We start from the raw sequence: 16,823 nt of genomic DNA on the forward strand, positions 1-16,823 counted from the left end.
TTTACTTATTCGTTTCAAAACCTAGAAAAGTCACATAAAAGAGAAAAAAAATTACGATATTTTAGTTAAATAAAAATTTATATTACAAAATTTAAAAATTTATATGAGAGGTAGAATATTATGTTTGAAGAAGAATTTATCTTCTAATTATAGACAAATTTGTGGCATCAATATATTATTACTATCATGGGAGGTTTCCAGTTTTTTTTTTTTGGTCAAACATCATGGGAGCTAGTTACGGTTACATTTCAAAGAATAAATATGTCATACATTTTATTTGTGTTTTTTTTCTTCTTATTTTTTGTATGTAAAAATAAATTGTATGTAATTAATACATTAAAGTGTTGAAACGACCCAACCCGTTTTTTATTAATAATAATATAATTAAATACCCCATAATATTTAATTACAACCCAAACAATAAACCAACAACAAATCAACATACACAACGGAAGACAAGCCAAACCAACTCCAATTTAATATAAATACCATATTAATTATAACCAATTAAAAACCAGCAACCTAGCGTAATTCTAACAAGGTTGCAACAACAAAATAACATAACCAATAATACAACCAAGACCCTAGATCATCCTCCTCCTCATCGTCATGATTCCACACTACACATGCATTACATGCACCACAAACAAAATGAGATGCATGAGTATTACCATAAATACCCAGTGAGGCGATCCTCCCATCTACGAGTTATACACACAAGCAAATCAAAAGTACAACCACAAATAAAACATAACAAACCAGTCATTAAACAGAACATCCAATAACACATTCATCACACCTACACATCATCACACAAAATAAGTCATACAACTCAATCGCTCAGATAAGCTCATGGTCACGCACTCACCTTATCAAAGCTGATTCTAACAACAAATACAATCAGGAGAGACTCTCATTGCGTCTAAAACAGTCCAGAAACTTCCTACAACAAGTCACACAACCAAAAGCAACCCCAAAGCAAACTGGACACAAACATCAGAAAAGAACAGTCTCAAAGACGAAATCCTAAAATAAAACCCAACCGTTAACTATAGAATCCTGCCGGGGAAAAGCTATCACTAGACGTGAAGAAGCTTCCCACAAAATCTCGTTCCGATCAGAAACCAGAAGAGACCACGATTTCAGTTACAATCCCCGATGGTCCCAACTCGCGTTTGAGAAAACGTGTTTCACGAAACTGCCAATAACTTATCGAGTTTATATCCAAATCCACTTATGTAAAAAGGAGAATGACGATGAAAGGCTTGAGAATAACTATGCCAAATTTTGTTACTTTTGAGTACGATTTGATATTTCAAAAAAAGACATTTGCTAAAATGTCAGGATATTTCAAAAAAAGACATTTGCTAAAATGTCAAGATACTTTTTTGGATATTTTTTTATGTATATAATTTTGAGATAATGTATGTCATAAAAAGTAAATATATTTAAGATAATGTATGTCATATAAAGTAAATTGAAAAAATACACTAAAAATATTAAAAAGAAAATGACATATATTGCAAGAAGATAGTGCTAAGTAGCAACTTCTTATAGCGCGTCAAAAGAGAATCTTACTAAAATGTCAAGATATATCAAAAAATACATTACTAATTAAAATGTCAAGATATTTCAAAAAAAAAAAGATATTGCTAAAATGTCAAGATATCTTTTTGGATATTTTTTTATGTATATAACTTTGAGATAAGGTATGTCATATAAAGTAAATATATTTAAAATATTAGATGTCATACAAAGTAAAGAAAAAAAAATATAATAAAAATATTAAAGAAAAAATGGCACATATTGCAAGAAGGGAATGTCAAGTAACAACTTCTTATATCCTATCAAAAAAGAAATTTACTAAAATATCAAGATATATCAAAAAAATATTACTAAAATGTCAAAATATTTCAAAAAAAAAACTTTACTAAAATGACGCATATTGCAAGAAAACAGTACTTAATGACAACTTATTACAGCTTGTTAAAAAGAAAACCTTACATTATTATATAAGAAAATTATCTCATTACAGGTGCTAACAAATTAAAATATTTGCAAATATTTGCATTACACACGTTGGAGCAGCGGTTTTTCTTGTATTCGTTTTGACACTGAGTCGAGTACCATGATCCTCGTTACAGTATTCTTAACAGTGGTTGTATCAATTTTCACAATCCTTGTCTCGGCTTGTCAAACCGGTTATGGTACCTTCGTACCGCCTAATATCCCTGGTTCGCGTGATGTTTTCTCGTTTGCCAAAGTGGTTAACTTAGCCGGAGCCTCCGGTCCGGAGAGTATAGCTTTCGATCCAGCAGGGGAAGGTCCATACGTTGGTGTCGCCGACGGTCGAGTATTGAAATGGCGCGGTAAATCACTTGGATGGACAGATTTCGCTTACACATCGGCTAATAGGTATATTTTCAAAATTTTAAACTCTACAACTTTCGATGAGTGATTCTGAATTTAGCCCTAGAATTTGGTTTATGGTGGAAGTGAAGTGATTGCTTAGTGTTTTGTCAAAAATTTTGTCTTTCTGTATGAATTTGATGAGAGGTAATATAACTTTAGGATATTTAGTGAGATGTGTACATGTTTCAGCATTTTTGTAAGGAAAAACAAAATTAGTTATTGAACATTTTGGACAAATATAAATACAAAAGTGTTCAAGTAAAAATGTGATAAACATATGTTATTGAATAATATATGAAAAGCGTAACTATTGCATATTTCATAATTCATATACTGCCTATTTTCTGATAATGAAACTAAGGGAATTTGTTTTGGATACACAAATTAAATTAGAATGGAAAACAAATTCTTCCGAAAAAATTAGTAATTTAAACTAAAAGAAAATCGTTAATATTTGTAAAGATATGTTGTAGATGTTGTGTTTGCAATTTTAGTTCTTAAACTTTTCTAACATATAAGTAAACGTGAGGATTCACAAAAAGTGTTTAATGGCATATCATATAGTTAAGTACATAACAACAGTTTTATTTTAAAATTTTCCTTTTAAATATATAGTAAATACATTTTCATAGGTGATAAAATTTTATTTTCAAAAATATATAGTAGATACATACTCATCTGTTACAACTTGTGGAAATTGGTTTCTAGGCAGATCTGTGTTCGCCCTTTTGCACCAGAGTTGGAGCATGTGTGTGGGAGGCCATTAGGATTGCGGTTCCATAAGAAAACCGGAGATCTCTATATAGCGGATGCTTACTTTGGCCTTCTTATCGTTGGTCCTGCTGGTGGTTTAGCCAAACCATTGGTTACAGAAGCTGAGGGACAACCGTTTCTTTTCACTAATGATTTGGACATTGATGAGCAAAATGATGTGATTTACTTCACAGATGCTAGTTCCAAATTCCAGAGATGGTAACATGAAGTAGAAGCACCCTAAAATTTTCATCTTTCTTATTATCCATGTTTTCAAAAGTGTGAACCTCTTTGTGATGATGATTTAATTCCAAAGTGTTGTCATGGTCAGCGAATACATCGGTTCTTTTTTGAATGTTGATAAAACTGGACGGTTTATCAAGTATGATAGATCAAGCAAGAAAGCTACGGTCTTATTACATGGCATATCATTTGCAAACGGCGTTGCACTAAGCAAAGACCGGTCTTTCGTATTGGTAGCCGAAACAACAAATTGCAAAATCCTAAGGCTTTGGCTCTCCGGTCCAAAAGCAGGAACCCAAGATGTGTTTGTTGTGCTTCCAGGTTACCCTGACAACATCAGAAGAAACTCGAAAGGAGAATTCTGGGTCGCTTTAAACTCGTTGATCAATGAAGAAATACGTTACACTAAAGCCGTGAAGTTGAGTGAATCAGGAAAAGTTTTGGAGGTACTTGGGGATAAGGCAAAGAGATTACAGTTTAAAAGTGATGTGGAAGAGAAAGATGGCAAGCTTTGGATTGGTTCTAGTGTCGCGCCATTTGTTGGTGTTTATGATTTGTAGTTTTGTACGTTGCTCAGACCTAATTGTCTTTGCATTGTTATAAGTGATGTAATACTTTTATCTATTCAATCGAACCACAAGCTTGCAATGAATAAACTCAAAAGGAATACACAAGTATCCTCAATCTGAATGTGGAGCGGGCACGGTTTGCTCGTATATGTGTGGAGGTTAATTTGCGGAACCCGTTGAAAGGATCGGTGGTTATAAATGGTGAACGCTACTTTGTAGCTTATGAAGGTTTAACTAATATCTGTTCTGGCTGTGGGGTGTATGGTCACTTAGTCCATGGTTGTCCGCAGAGAGAGTCAGAGAAGGAGTTGGTTGTGACTTCTCAACCGGAGGTTAGAGGATCCCGGGAGGAGAATCAGGATGTGGATGGCTTCACGGTGGTCAGAAGGTCGGGGAATCGATCGGAAAAGCCTCCTCCGCGAGTTTCCTTTTCTGCTGGTGGATCACACGTGAATCAGGGACGTAACCTTCGGGATATTACGGGTAGGAAAGATTCTGGGAATATTGCGATTGGAAATAGTTTTGGAAGGTTGAGTGTTGAACTGGAATCTTCGGGGTCCGCAAAAGCTGCTGTGCGATTGGGAGGGGATACGCAATTGGCTACGAATAAGGATAATGTGCCCTCTACGAATATTCTTCCAGCGATAAACCGTGGTGAACAAGGAAAGCGAGGGGCCCATTGGAAGGTGGTTAGTAAGGGTAAAGAAGTTAATGGGCCACGGGTTAAATCTGTCGCAAATAAGGTGGTTAATGGATCAAATCCTAAGCCCCGACAGAATAGGCCCAGTAGAGGTCTAATTTTTGGCCCCGTTAATGAAAATCAAGAGTTTTCGGGTTCGGGAAAGAGACTGAGGTTGGAGAGCACGGAGCTGAGCCGTCATGGCGGGTCGCTTCCGGCGATCTCTGATGAAGTGGGTAGTGACGGTTTGCCTCCGGGAAGCGACACAGGGGACAAACAAGTTGCAATGGAAGTGGGAACAGCCCCGGAGCAGGGGGTCTTGGCTCTGGCTGCGCCATCACCGGTGGCAGCTAAGACGAGTGAGAGAGCCTAACAGTCCTCCCCGGTAATTCTTGTTGATTGGAGTCTTCTCATCATGAATTGTTTATTCTGGAATTGCCGGGGGGCGAACAAACCCAACTTTCAACGATCGATTAGATATCTTTTGAAGCGTTATAAGGTGAATGTTCTAGCCATGTTTGAGACGCATGCAGGAGGTGATCGAACTCAACGGATTTGTCAAGGATTGGGGTTTGAAAACTCTTTTCGTATGGACGCGGTTGGCCAGAGTGGCAGAATTTGGTTACTTTGGCGAACAAGTGTGGGTTTAGTCACAATTGTAACTTCGTCTGACCAATTTATTCATGCCCGTGTGGAGAATGGAGTGGAAGTGATCCACTTGATTGTTATGTACGCAGCTCCAACCGTAACCCGTCGGAGTGGTTTATGGAGCCTGCTGAAGGATGCGGTGGCGAGTGTGGATGGTCCTTTGGTAATTGGTGGTGATTTCAATACCATTGTGAGGATAGATGAGAGAAGCGGGGGGAATGGTAGATTGTCCCAAGACTCTGTAGCTTTTGGTGAGTGGATTAGTGAGCTTGCGCTAATTGATTTGGGGTTCAGGGGAAGTAAGTATACATGGAAGAGAGGTTGTTTAGCAAGCACCTTTGTAGCTAAACGTCTCGATAGGGTGCTATGTTGTGCGCAAGCAAGGTTGAAATGGCAGGAGGCGTCAGTTGCTCATTTACCTTTCTTATCATCGGATCATGTGCCACTATTTCTGCAACTTTGCCCTGAGAGTATGGGTGATCCACATCGACGCCCTTTCCGCTTTGAAGCAGCTTGGCTGCAACATAGTGGTTTCAAAGAACTACTTGCTGCGTCTTGGAATAATGGTTTAACGACTCCACAGGCGCTTCAGGATTTGAAGTTTAAACTTAAGAAGTGGAACAAGGAGGTCTTTGGGAATGTTCAGCAGAAAAAGGAGAAACTGTTAGCCGAGATCAAGCTGGTTCAAGACCTAATTGAGGTGAATCATACAGATGCTTTGTTAACCCGAGAGGCTGTACTGACAGAGGAATTTGATTTGGTTTTAGAGCAAGAGGAAATTATATGGTTTCAGAAATCGAGGGAACAGTTAATTGCCTTGGGAGATAGGAATACTAAATACTTTCATACATTAACAGTTATTCGGAGGAGACGAAACATGATTGAAATGCTTAGAGATGATGAGGAAAGATGGGTTTCTGATCCTAAGCAACTTGAAGCGCTTGCAGTGGAGTACTTTTCACGGCTTTACTCTTTGAATGATGTGGATATTGTGGCTCCACGCTTATCTCAGGTGGGCTTTCCAGTGCTTACTCAGGGAGAAGCGACAGAGTTACATAAGCCTTTCTCAGCGGTGGAAGTAGAGGCTGCTGTTAGAAGCATGGGCAGTATAAAGCACCAGGTCCGGATGGGTACCAACCGATCTTTTACCAGAATTGCTGGGATGTGGTTGGTGAGTCTGTTATCCGTTTTGTATTAGACTTCTTTGAGTCAGGGGAGTTGCCGAGTGAGACGAACGATGCCCTTGTAGTGCTCATTGCGAAGGTTCTAAAGCCAGAGAAAATAACCCAGTTTAGACCTATTAGCTTGTGCAACGTTCTCTTCAAAACGATTACTAAAACCATGGTGGGTCGGTTGAAGAAGGTGATTTCGAAACTCATAGGTCCCTCGTAGGCTAGTTTCATTCCGGGAAGACTTAGCACTGATAATATAGTCATGGTTCAAGAGGCAGTCCATTCTATGAGGAGAAAGAAAGGGAAGAAGGGTTGGATGCTGTTGAAGCTAGACTTGGAAAAGGCTTATGACCGGATTCGCTGGGATTTCCTTGAAGATACTCTAGTGGCAGCAGGGTTATCCTCAACTTGGATCAGGTGGATTATGCAATGTGTAACTGGTCCTTCTATGAGCATTTTGTGGAATGGAGAGAAGACAGGTTCTTTTAAACCAGCTAGAGGATTAAGGCAGGGGGATCCTTTATCCCCATACTTATTTGTCCTTTGTATGGAGAGATTGTGTAATCAGATTGAACTTTCCATTGCAGCTAAAGAGTGGAAGCCTATCAGGTTGTCGCAAGGGGGTCCTCTCTTGTCACACATCTGCTTTGCTGACGACCTCATCTTGTTTGCAGAGGCATCTATCTCCCAGATTCGTGTCATACGCCGTATATTGGAGAAGTTTTGTGTTGCATCTGGTCAGAAAGTGAGCTTAGATAAATCCAAGATCTTTTTCTCTCAGAATGTGGGTCGCGAGTTGGAAGTGTCAATTAGTACAGAAAGCGGTATAAGAGCTACTAAGGATCTTGGTAAATACCTTGGTATGCCAGTGTTGCATAAGCTTATTAACAAAGAGACCTTTGGGGCAGTTGTAGAGCGGGTGTCATCAAAACTCGCGGGATGGAAAGGGCGTTTTCTGAGTTTTGCGGGTCGTCTGACCCTCACTAAGTCAGTACTTTCCTCCATTCCGGTCCATTCGATGTCTACAATCTTACTTCCGGTCGCGGCAGCTAAGAAGTTAGATAAAATTTCAAGAAATTTTTTGTGGGGTAGCACTGATGAGAAGAGGAAACAACACTTAGTTGCCTGGAACCATGTCTGTTCTCCCAAATTGGAAGGAGGTCTAGGTATAAGGTCCACTCAGGCAATGAATAAAGCCTTGTTGGCTAAGGTTGGATGGAGACTTCTGCAAGATGCGAATAGCCTGTGGGCTAGAGTGTTACGCTGTAAGTATAGAGTCGGTGGGATTCAAGACCTTAGGTGGCTTGTTGTTAAAAGTAATTGGTCCTCTACTTGGAGGAGTATATGTGTGGGACTGAGGGAGGTGATACCTTTGGGTTTGAGTTGGGTTATTGGTGATGGTAAGACGATCCGATTCTGGCGCGATAGATGGCTGCTACATTCAACACTAGAAGAGCTGGTGTCAGATACGTTACCGGTTGGCTATGAGACTGTGACTGCTAAGGAGTTGTGGAGGGAGTCTGCGGGTTGGGACCTAACCCGAATCCTGTCGTATATCCCTGATTATATCAGACTGCATCTTGCGTCAGTTGTAGTGGATTCTGTGACGGGGGCTAGGGATAGGATATCTTGGCGTGGTTGTGATAGGAGATTCTCTGTGAAGTCGGCCTATGCTCTCTTAACTCAGAATGTTTCTCCTACTCAGAGGTGTGGAGCTTTTTTTGACCGCATATGGAAGGTAATCGCACCAGAAAGAGTTCGGACCTTTCTATGGATGGTAGGGAATCAAGCAATTATGTCAAATGCAGAGAGGTATAGGAGGCATATATCGGACACGAGCCTTTGTTTGGTGTGTAAAGGGGGGGAAGAGACTATCCTCCATATATTACGTGACTGTCCGGCGATGTCGGGAATATGGCAAAGGTTGGTTCCACCAAGATATAGAGCTGCTTTCTTTTCTCTATCGATACTAGAATGGCTGTTTGTGAATTTGGGAAGTAAGGAGGTTGTGGGTAACATTGCATGGCCAACACTGTTTGCTTTGTCAGCTTGGTGGGGATAGAAGTGGCGTTGTGGGACTGTTTTTGGGGAAAACCGGAAGTGTAGGGATAGACTGCAGTTCGTGAAAGATCAAGCTAGGGAAGTACTGGTTGCGTTCTCAAACCAGGGAGGTAGATCAGAGGCAGTGGAACGGATTGAAACCCCCATATCATGGAAGGTTCCGTCATTGGGTTGGATGAAGCTCAATACGGACGGAGCTTCTCGTGGGAACCTGGGACCTGCAACGGCCGGGGGGGTGTTACGGGATGGTTCAGGGAAGTGGTGTGGTGGTTTTGTTCTTAATATTGGTATATGTTCAGCGCCACTTGCAGAGTTATGGGGAGTGTATTATAGACTGTACATGGCTTGGGAGAAACGGGTGCCATGTGTGGAGGTTAAGATAGATTCAGAGATAGTGGTGGGCTTTTTACGGACAGGGATTAGTGATTCACATCCGCTGTCCTTCCTAGTACGGTTGTGCTATTGCTTCATCTCAAGGGACTGGATAGTCCGGTTTTCGCATGTGTATAGGGAGGCTAACCGTCTTGCCGATGGTTTGGCGAACTATGCGTTTTCTTTACCGCAGAGATTTCATAGTTTGGAGTCGTGTCCTGAAACTCTAGATTTTATTTGTTTAGAGGATGTTAATGGGCATTCTGTCCCACGTCGTATTCGGTTATAGTTTTTTATGTTTTGAATAAAAGTGGGAGACCTTGTCTCCCCTCACTTACCAAAAAAAAAAACTTAACAAATGATTGTTTTATTTTTATGTAACAACTTAATTAACAAGCAAATTTAAACAAGGTAAAAGAAAGAAAACACAAAGCAAGGGAAACACAAACTTAAAACTGCTTTAAATCAAGATTAAGCAAATGAACCTTTGGCAAGGTTAATGCCTTGGGAGATAGCTAATCAATCCTAGATGTCTAAGCAAACATTCAAGAACAATCCTTAGGCTATTCGGGTTACCCGCTCGAGTTCGGATATTACCCATTCGGGTTCGGGTAAATCGGTTTAGAAAAATAGAACTCATTGGGTATTTTTTAATATATGGGTTCAGTTCGGTTTGGGTACTATCAGGTTCGGGTCGGGTTGGCTTACAAATTATAGAACCCGATTAGCACCCGAACTACCGGGTACCCGAAAAAAATCTTTAAAATGAATTAAATTTAAATAAATTTAGCTAAATTTTGACTTATATGACAAATTATTTTAGATATTTTAATTATTTTTGATATTTAGGTATAAAACGAAATAAAATATTCAATATTATAATCATAATATTCGGTAATTCCATTATATTAATGCTAAATATTATAAATATGTTTATATGTTTGGGTTTGATGGGTACCCAAACGGGTACCGGGTATTACCCGACCCTAACCCGAACCCACGGATATTGGAAAATAGAATCCAATAGAGTTTTATAAGCAAACCCGTATCCAACCCGACCTCGGTTTTTCGGGTCGGGTTTCGGGTTGGGTATTTGGGTACGGTTTTTATCCCCAAGCCTAGTAAATCAATTCACTTCCATGATAAAGACTCTATGCAAATCAATTAATCATCAACAATTTCCAAAGCCAATCACATGATAAGCATGCATTATAATCAAGTCTAAACACCACTAAGCATCCTAATCATCAATTTGCATTGGCTAGGAATGCAAAGCTTTTGAATATTTTGGTTTATGAATTTCATCAAACACCTTCTACGCATAGAAGTCTGAATATCTAGAAATAACATGATCAAGGTTAATCTTGCATTATAATCACCAAACAAGAAATGATTCATGTAAATAAAGCCTTAACCATCAAAGATCAATCATATATCTCCCTAATCTACCAAGCCCAAAGTTCTAAAATGATCTACTCACTCATGGTTATGATCACACAACGGTAGATGGTTGATCTTTGTGAAATCATAGTTAGAGATAAAGGAAGATAAAAAAAATGAATTACTATTAATAACTTGAAAATCAACAAGCAATCCAACAAACTTAGAATAAACAAGCTTATGAACCCTAAAAATTGCTAAACAAAAGATAGGATTCTCCTAATGAGGAGCTAGTGTATGTATAGAGAAGTAGGAAACTAAACAATAACAAACCAGATTGAAATAAGACAAATTAAAGAAAACCGGAACAAACCGGATTGCGTTGCAAAAATAACGCGTGATCGACCAATTGGTCCATCAAATTCCCAAAATGATACACCGGTTGATCGATCGTCTGGTCGGTTGTTCAAGTCTAGGAGTCTGAAATTCTGGCTCTAGTTAATCGATCAGTTGGTCGATCGGTTGAAATCCGGGATTCTGGTAAATTCTAATCCATGTTTGATTGATCGTCTGATCGACCAGATGCGATCATTCTGTCATGTGGCTCCTGTCTTTGCTATAGCTGTATATATGTTCACTAAAATAGGTATAACTCTTTACACGCACATCCGATTGGCCTTAAATCATCTACATTGCAAATATAACTCAATTTCCAATAATGTTGATGTAGAACTTTGAAGCTAAATCCCAAGTCAAGGTCTTCACACCAAGGAGAGTGTCGATTGACACCATCTATTTCTGGTTTGACCGGGTTAATTTAAATTGTCGTTTTGGTTCAGTTGGGTTCATTTGGGAATCCTTAACCGACATATTTAAAGCAATACTCGACCTTAGTCGTGGAAAAAAGTTGTTTAGCCGATTCCAGAGAGAAAACAGAGGGAGAAAAGAGAGCGCTTGAGTGTTTAGAGTTTTTTGAGAGATTCTTGGCTTGTTTGGGAGATCTGTTGTTGTGGAGTGAAGATCTTGTGCTAGGAACGAAGGAGAAGCCTTCTAAGGTGTTGGATACCTGGAACTGGAAATGCCTACTCCGCCTGAGACCTATCGCCCAGAGTTTCTTGAGTGTGTCATTAGGAAATGGGTGCACAGCCAGTTTCTGGAATGACTCCTGGTCACCGCTTGGACCTCTGATCAAACTTTTAGGTGATGCAGGCCCTCGAAATCTCAGAATTCCTCTAACAGCTTCAGTGGTTGATGCCACGCGAGGGGACACCTGGATATTACCCTCTCCTCGCACTCATCAAGCAACCGATCTCCACATCTACCTCACCACTATCCATCCGCCGCTACCAACTCAGATTGAGGATTGTTATGAGTGGTCTGGAAACAATGCAAGCCGTTCCGGTTTTTCCTCATCAAGTACATGGGAGGCGTTGAGACACATAGAGGACGTAAAGCCATGGGCAAGTCTTGTCTGGTTCAAAGGAGCTACCCCTCGAAATGCTTTCCATATGTGGATAGCTCATCTTAACAGATTGCCCACTCGCTCCAGACTCCAATCATGGGGAATGCAGGTCTCCTCTGACTGTTGCATATGCGCTTCGAATGTCGAGACTAGAGACCACCTACTTTTTACCCGCAGCTTTAGCATGGAAATTTGGAGAATGATACATCGAAGACTTTCACTGCCTCTACCTCTTTTCAGGAACTGGGAAAGCTTGCTGGACTGGGTCAGATTGAGCTCAGCCTCCTCCCCATCTACACTAAGGAAGATCGTCGCTCAAGCCACAATTTATGCAATCTGGAAATAGAAAAACAACATTTTGCACAATCTCCAAGCCGTTCCACCATCTGTTATCTTCAAGGAAATAGATCGGGAGATCATCAACACAACTATCGCGAGGAGACACCGCAAGAACTTTAAGAAGCTCTTCTATCTTTGGGTCAAATAAATCTATCTTCTGAAATCTTTAAAATTTGCTTCCTTGTTTTCATTTATTTTTTGCCAAGCAACCAAATTAGTGGGATCTCAATTTCATGTAAAAACAAACCCTGGTTTCTTTTTAATGATATTTACACACTTAGCAAAAAAAAAGGTGTTGGATTCGTCAGTTTGGGTCATAAACTTTTTGCAAAAGAGGTGAGTGCATGAAAATGGCTGATCTAAACCTGAGAATCCTTTGTTTTGCTTGTTTTGTGGCGGTTTGTGTTGTTTTCTTGTATGCCTTGGGTTCATTGTTAGTTCCCATGAGCTTCCAAGACTTTTGGGTGAGTTTCAGACGATTTGGAGGAACTGGAAAACGGATCTTCGACTTTCGACTTCGAGCAGAACATGTCTGCGGAGTCGGTGTTGATCGACACCAGGTGGGTGTCGGTCACCAAGTGGGTGTAGGTCGACACCAAGACGTTGCCGGCGTGAAGACTTTGCGAGTGTCGATGCTAGGGTTTCCGATTCGAGGAGGGGTGTCGGTCAACACCAAGGAGCAGTGTTGGTCGACACCAATCCTTTAAGAAGGAAGCTAATACTTGTTTTCCTTGTTTGTTTCATGTTGAACATTGGAATTCTCAGTTGCTTGTGTATATAGCTCAGTAGATGAGAAGATTGCCTCACTGAGTGTTTATGATAATACTCATGCATCTCCATTTGTGTTTACGGTGAAGTTAAAGACAAAGTGTGATCATGGAATCAAGGCAATTAAGATGAGGATGTTCTAGTGGCTCAATTGGTTGCTGTCTGCCTCCTGTTAGGATGCTAGAGTTGATTCCTTAGAACATTGTTTAGGATTGCCGGTTTTATTTATGTTAGATTGGTTTATTGATTTAGTGGTTATGGAATTAATGATGGTTATTTGATTATTGGTTAATTCTTTGGTTTAAGTTTGGTTATTCTGCTATTTGGTTTGAATTTGATTAGCTGGTTAGTGAGTATGAGATAACTAGATTATTACATATATATAAAAAAATGGGTCGGGTTATTCCAGATTTGCAGTCCCATGGACCGTTAATCACTTGGTGCAACAAAAGAGCGGATGATGGGTTCATTTGTAAGAAACTATATCGGATACTGGTTAATGATACGTGGATAACACATACTCGCTATATGCATTGGCACAAGATTCAGGTTTCTTGCCCATGGTTAAAGATTTTTGGGACAACACAGACTCGCTATATCATTCCACTTATGCGATATACCGGTTTTCAAAAAAATTGAAGGCATTGAAGCCGAGCATTAAGCAGTTAAGTAAGGCTAAGCTAAAAAATTTGACAAGGAAAACTAAAGAAGCGTTTGCAACACTATTTCATTTTCAAACAGAAACGTTGAATAATCCAACTACCCTGGCCATGAAGACGGAATCTGAAGCTTATACTTGGTGGTTGTTTGTCTATAGCTTGGAAGAGAAGTTCTTGAAACAGAGGTCCAAGCTCAATTGGGTGAAGGTGGGTGATGGCAACAGTAAGATGTTTCATAAAGCTGTCAAGGTCAGGGAAGTACGCAATGCGATTAAAGAGATCAAATGCCCTGACAGTTCTGTAGTTGACACCCTTGAGGAAATAAAACAAGAGGCGGTCAGGTTTTTCCATGATTTCTTAGCTCACAAGCCAACTCATTATCAAGGTATATCTGAGGATATGTTGACATATCGGTGTTCTGATGCTGATGGAGTTATACTTGAAAGGGAAGTTTCTGCAGATGAAGTTAGGGCGGTCTTATTTTCAATGCCGAATGATAAACGTCCGGGTCCTAACGGTTATACGGTGGAGTTTCTTAAAGAAACTTGGTCTATAGTCCATAAAGACATTGTTGTGGCAGTGCAGTCTTTTTTTGTCTAAGGCTTTATATCTAAAGGAGTGAATACCACGATTCTTGCGCTTATACCGAAGAAGAAAGAGGTCAGAGAGATAAAGGATTACCATCCAATATCCTGCTGTAATGTGCTCTATAAGGTTATCTCTAAGATCATCGCTAATAGGCTCAAGAGGGTTTTCTCGGCTTTCATCTCCCCCACCCAGTCTTCTTTCGTTAAAGACCGGTTACTAATGGAGAATATTTTGTTAGCCTCGGAATTAGTCAAAGATTGTCACAAAGAAACGATCTTTGCTCGTAGTGCAATAAAGATTGATATCTCAAAAGATTTTGACTCTGTCCAATGACCGTTCATCCTCAACACTCTCTCGGATTTCAATTTCCCCTCGAGATTCATTAAATGAATTGAATTCTGCATCACTATGGCATCCTTCTCAGTGCAAGTAAACGGGACGCTTTTAGGTTTTTTTCGTAGTCAAAGGGGTTTGCGACAAGGTTGTTCACTATCTCCTTATCTGTTCGTCATCTGTATGCAAGTGTTGTCCACAATGCTTGATAATGCACATGAACGAAAGATTGGTTACCATCCACGATGTCAAAACCTGCAGCTCACACACCTGTGTTATTGTAGATGATTTATTGGTCCTTACAGATGGGAATCAACGATTAATAGAGGGTATTCTACAAATATTTGAGCAATTTGCAGAATTCTCTGGAGTCACAAGCAGCCTTGAATAGTCCACTTTATATATGGCAGGGGCTAAAGACACTGAGAAGGCTTTAATTCTTCAAACTTTTCCGTTTGCATCTGGCTCTTTGCCAGTACACTAACTTGGTCTGCCATTGCTAACTAAAAGATTGACAACAAGTGACTACATTCCACTTATATAGCAAATTAGAGACATGATTGGCTGTTGGACAGTTCAACATTTTCCTTTGCAGGGCGTTTGCAACTTATTAGCTCAGTTCTTCACATTCAAACCAACTTTTGGATGTCTACGTTTCGTCTGGCAAGTGCTTGTATCAAAGAAATCGATAGTTTGTGTTCAGCTTTTCTATGGTCAGGGCCAGAGTTAAATACCAAAAGAGCAAAAGTGTCTTGGTCGGATGTTTGCCAGCCGCAGGATGAAGGTGGATTGGGTCTTCGATCGTTAAAAGCTACAAACAAGGTCTGTTGCCTAAAACTTATTTGGTGCCTTCTGTCTTCAAACTCTTTGTGGGCACAAATTTTGAGACTATATCTACTCCACATGGATCTGAAATGGACAGAGCATCTCCTTTTGGCACGATCACTGGTCCCCATTAGGGCCTTTGATAGCGGTTACAAGAAAACGAGGATGTGTTAATATGGGGATTGGAATCCGCGAAACGTTGGCACAAGTGATCTCTTCACACCACAGAAGGCGACATCGTGTTAACCATCTTAAGCAATTAGAAACCCTTATTGATGAGATACAGTCTAAGGAACTAGCTGAAACAGAGGATGTGGTTATTTGGAAAGGGAAAGGATATTGCTAGAGGGATTCCTTCAAAACAAAAGAAGTATGGCAGGCAGCTAGGGTGTAGCTTCCACGGTAGGATTGGTCTCAAGGTATATGGTTTACCCATGCCACACCAAAATTTGCTTTCCTTGCTTGGCTTGCCATGAGAGACAGACTAACCACCGGTGACCGGTTGCTGAGTTGGAATGTAGGGGCTCCCATATCTTGTATCTTTTGTAAAGCGCCATTGGAAACCAGAAATCATTTGTTTTTTGCATGTCCATACTCGAGCAAAGTGTGGTCGGGCCTTGCTTCCAAACTCCTCGCTGGTAACTTCTCTACCGACTGGGCAGCTATTCTCAACTTACTCACGAATAGGGCCGTAGGCAGGGTTCGATTATTCCTACTATGATATACTTTCCAGCTCCTTGTTTATTTTTTATGGCGAGAACGAGATGGTAGAAGACATATGAAACTTCACACAACATCAGATCAGCTACTCAAAAGACTAGATAAAAATGTTCGCAACTGATTATCCTCTATATGAGAGCAAGGTGATAGTCGCTATGAGGATTGTATGGCGGTTTGGTTCACAACACACTAGAGATATCATTTAATTTCTGCTGGATTAGTTTGTTAAAAGACTCAAACAGCCGAAACAGTTAATGTAAAAACGTTATACTTTTTCGAATAAATTATACATTTTATTCAAATAAAAAATACATATGGCAAATTCCTACTATTAAGTTTGTTGTTGGATATGAGTTAGATCTACGTTAATTAGTACAATCGTAATATAATAATTGATGAAATTTATTAAACAAAGACTTTTAAAAAGTCGACAAATTGAGGCTATCCTAGTTAAAATCTGACTAGAAGTCAACAAACTTGAGCCATCTCGTTTCTGGTTTGGCCCGAAAACATTAAAGGTGAGTTAGTACGTTTAAAGGTATATTCACTATTTGTAATATGAGATATAGTCACATTTTACTGTGTATGTAATAAAGAGTTTGTGAGGCATAAAAAAACCTTTCATGTCTCCGCTTTTTCTCTATCTCTGCGGGGCTGGGTATCAATTTTGTCTCTCATAGCTCTCTCTCTTTATATTAATCTTTTATTTTATTTATTATTTTTTTATTATCTCATCTCTTTCCTAATTATTCAAATATTTAATAAAACAAAAAACTTTTCACATATAAAAAATCTATTTTTTCTTTTTATAATTTGGTATGCATTTTGTTTTCTTATTTT

General features: G+C 39.6%; 3 protein-coding genes and 1 pseudogene across 3 annotated transcripts; all 4 read left to right on the forward strand.

Moving 5' to 3' along the window:
• Positions 1-2,084: 2,084 nt before the first annotated feature.
• LOC104783669 (protein STRICTOSIDINE SYNTHASE-LIKE 10-like) lies at positions 2,085-4,064 on the forward strand. Its single transcript, XM_010508796.2, has 3 exons — positions 2,085-2,415; positions 3,121-3,384; positions 3,497-4,064. The coding sequence occupies exons 1-3, from the start codon at positions 2,129-2,131 to the stop codon at positions 3,966-3,968; spliced, it is 1,023 nt and encodes a 340-aa protein (XP_010507098.2). The 5' UTR covers positions 2,085-2,128; the 3' UTR covers positions 3,969-4,064.
• Positions 4,065-4,125: 61 nt separating this feature from the next.
• LOC147945568 (uncharacterized) lies at positions 4,126-5,029 on the forward strand. The gene is made up of 2 exons (XM_087509299.1): positions 4,126-4,135; positions 4,197-5,029. The coding sequence occupies exons 1-2, from the start codon at positions 4,126-4,128 to the stop codon at positions 5,027-5,029; spliced, it is 843 nt and encodes a 280-aa protein (XP_087365425.1).
• Positions 5,030-11,797: 6,768 nt separating this feature from the next.
• On the forward strand, positions 11,798-12,238 carry LOC109132640 (uncharacterized; annotated as a pseudogene).
• A 1,390-nt stretch (positions 12,239-13,628) lies between these two features.
• On the forward strand, positions 13,629-14,117 carry LOC147945569 (uncharacterized). Its single transcript, XM_087509300.1, has one exon. The coding sequence runs from the start codon at positions 13,629-13,631 to the stop codon at positions 14,115-14,117; it is 489 nt and encodes a 162-aa protein (XP_087365426.1).
• The last annotated feature ends 2,706 nt before the right edge of the window (positions 14,118-16,823 follow it).

Source organism: Camelina sativa, chromosome 4 (assembly GCF_030686135.1).
Source record: "Camelina sativa cultivar CO46 ecotype springtype chromosome 4, ASM3068613v1".
Classification (NCBI taxonomy): Eukaryota; Viridiplantae; Streptophyta; class Magnoliopsida; order Brassicales; family Brassicaceae; genus Camelina; species Camelina sativa.

Bases quoted from the DNA above. Each gene is read 5' to 3' on its own strand.
- LOC147945569 (XM_087509300.1), top strand. From the start codon at position 13,629: ATGAAGACGGAATCTGAAGCTTATACTTGGTGGTTGTTTGTCTATAGC.
- LOC104783669 (XM_010508796.2), top strand. From the start codon at position 2,129: ATGATCCTCGTTACAGTATTCTTAACAGTGGTTGTATCAATTTTCACA. The intron at 2,416-3,120 runs GTATATTTTCAA...ATTGGTTTCTAG, and splicing joins GCTTACACATCGGCTAATAG to GCAGATCTGTGTTCGCCCTT. The intron at 3,385-3,496 runs GTAACATGAAGT...TGTCATGGTCAG, and splicing joins AGTTCCAAATTCCAGAGATG to CGAATACATCGGTTCTTTTT.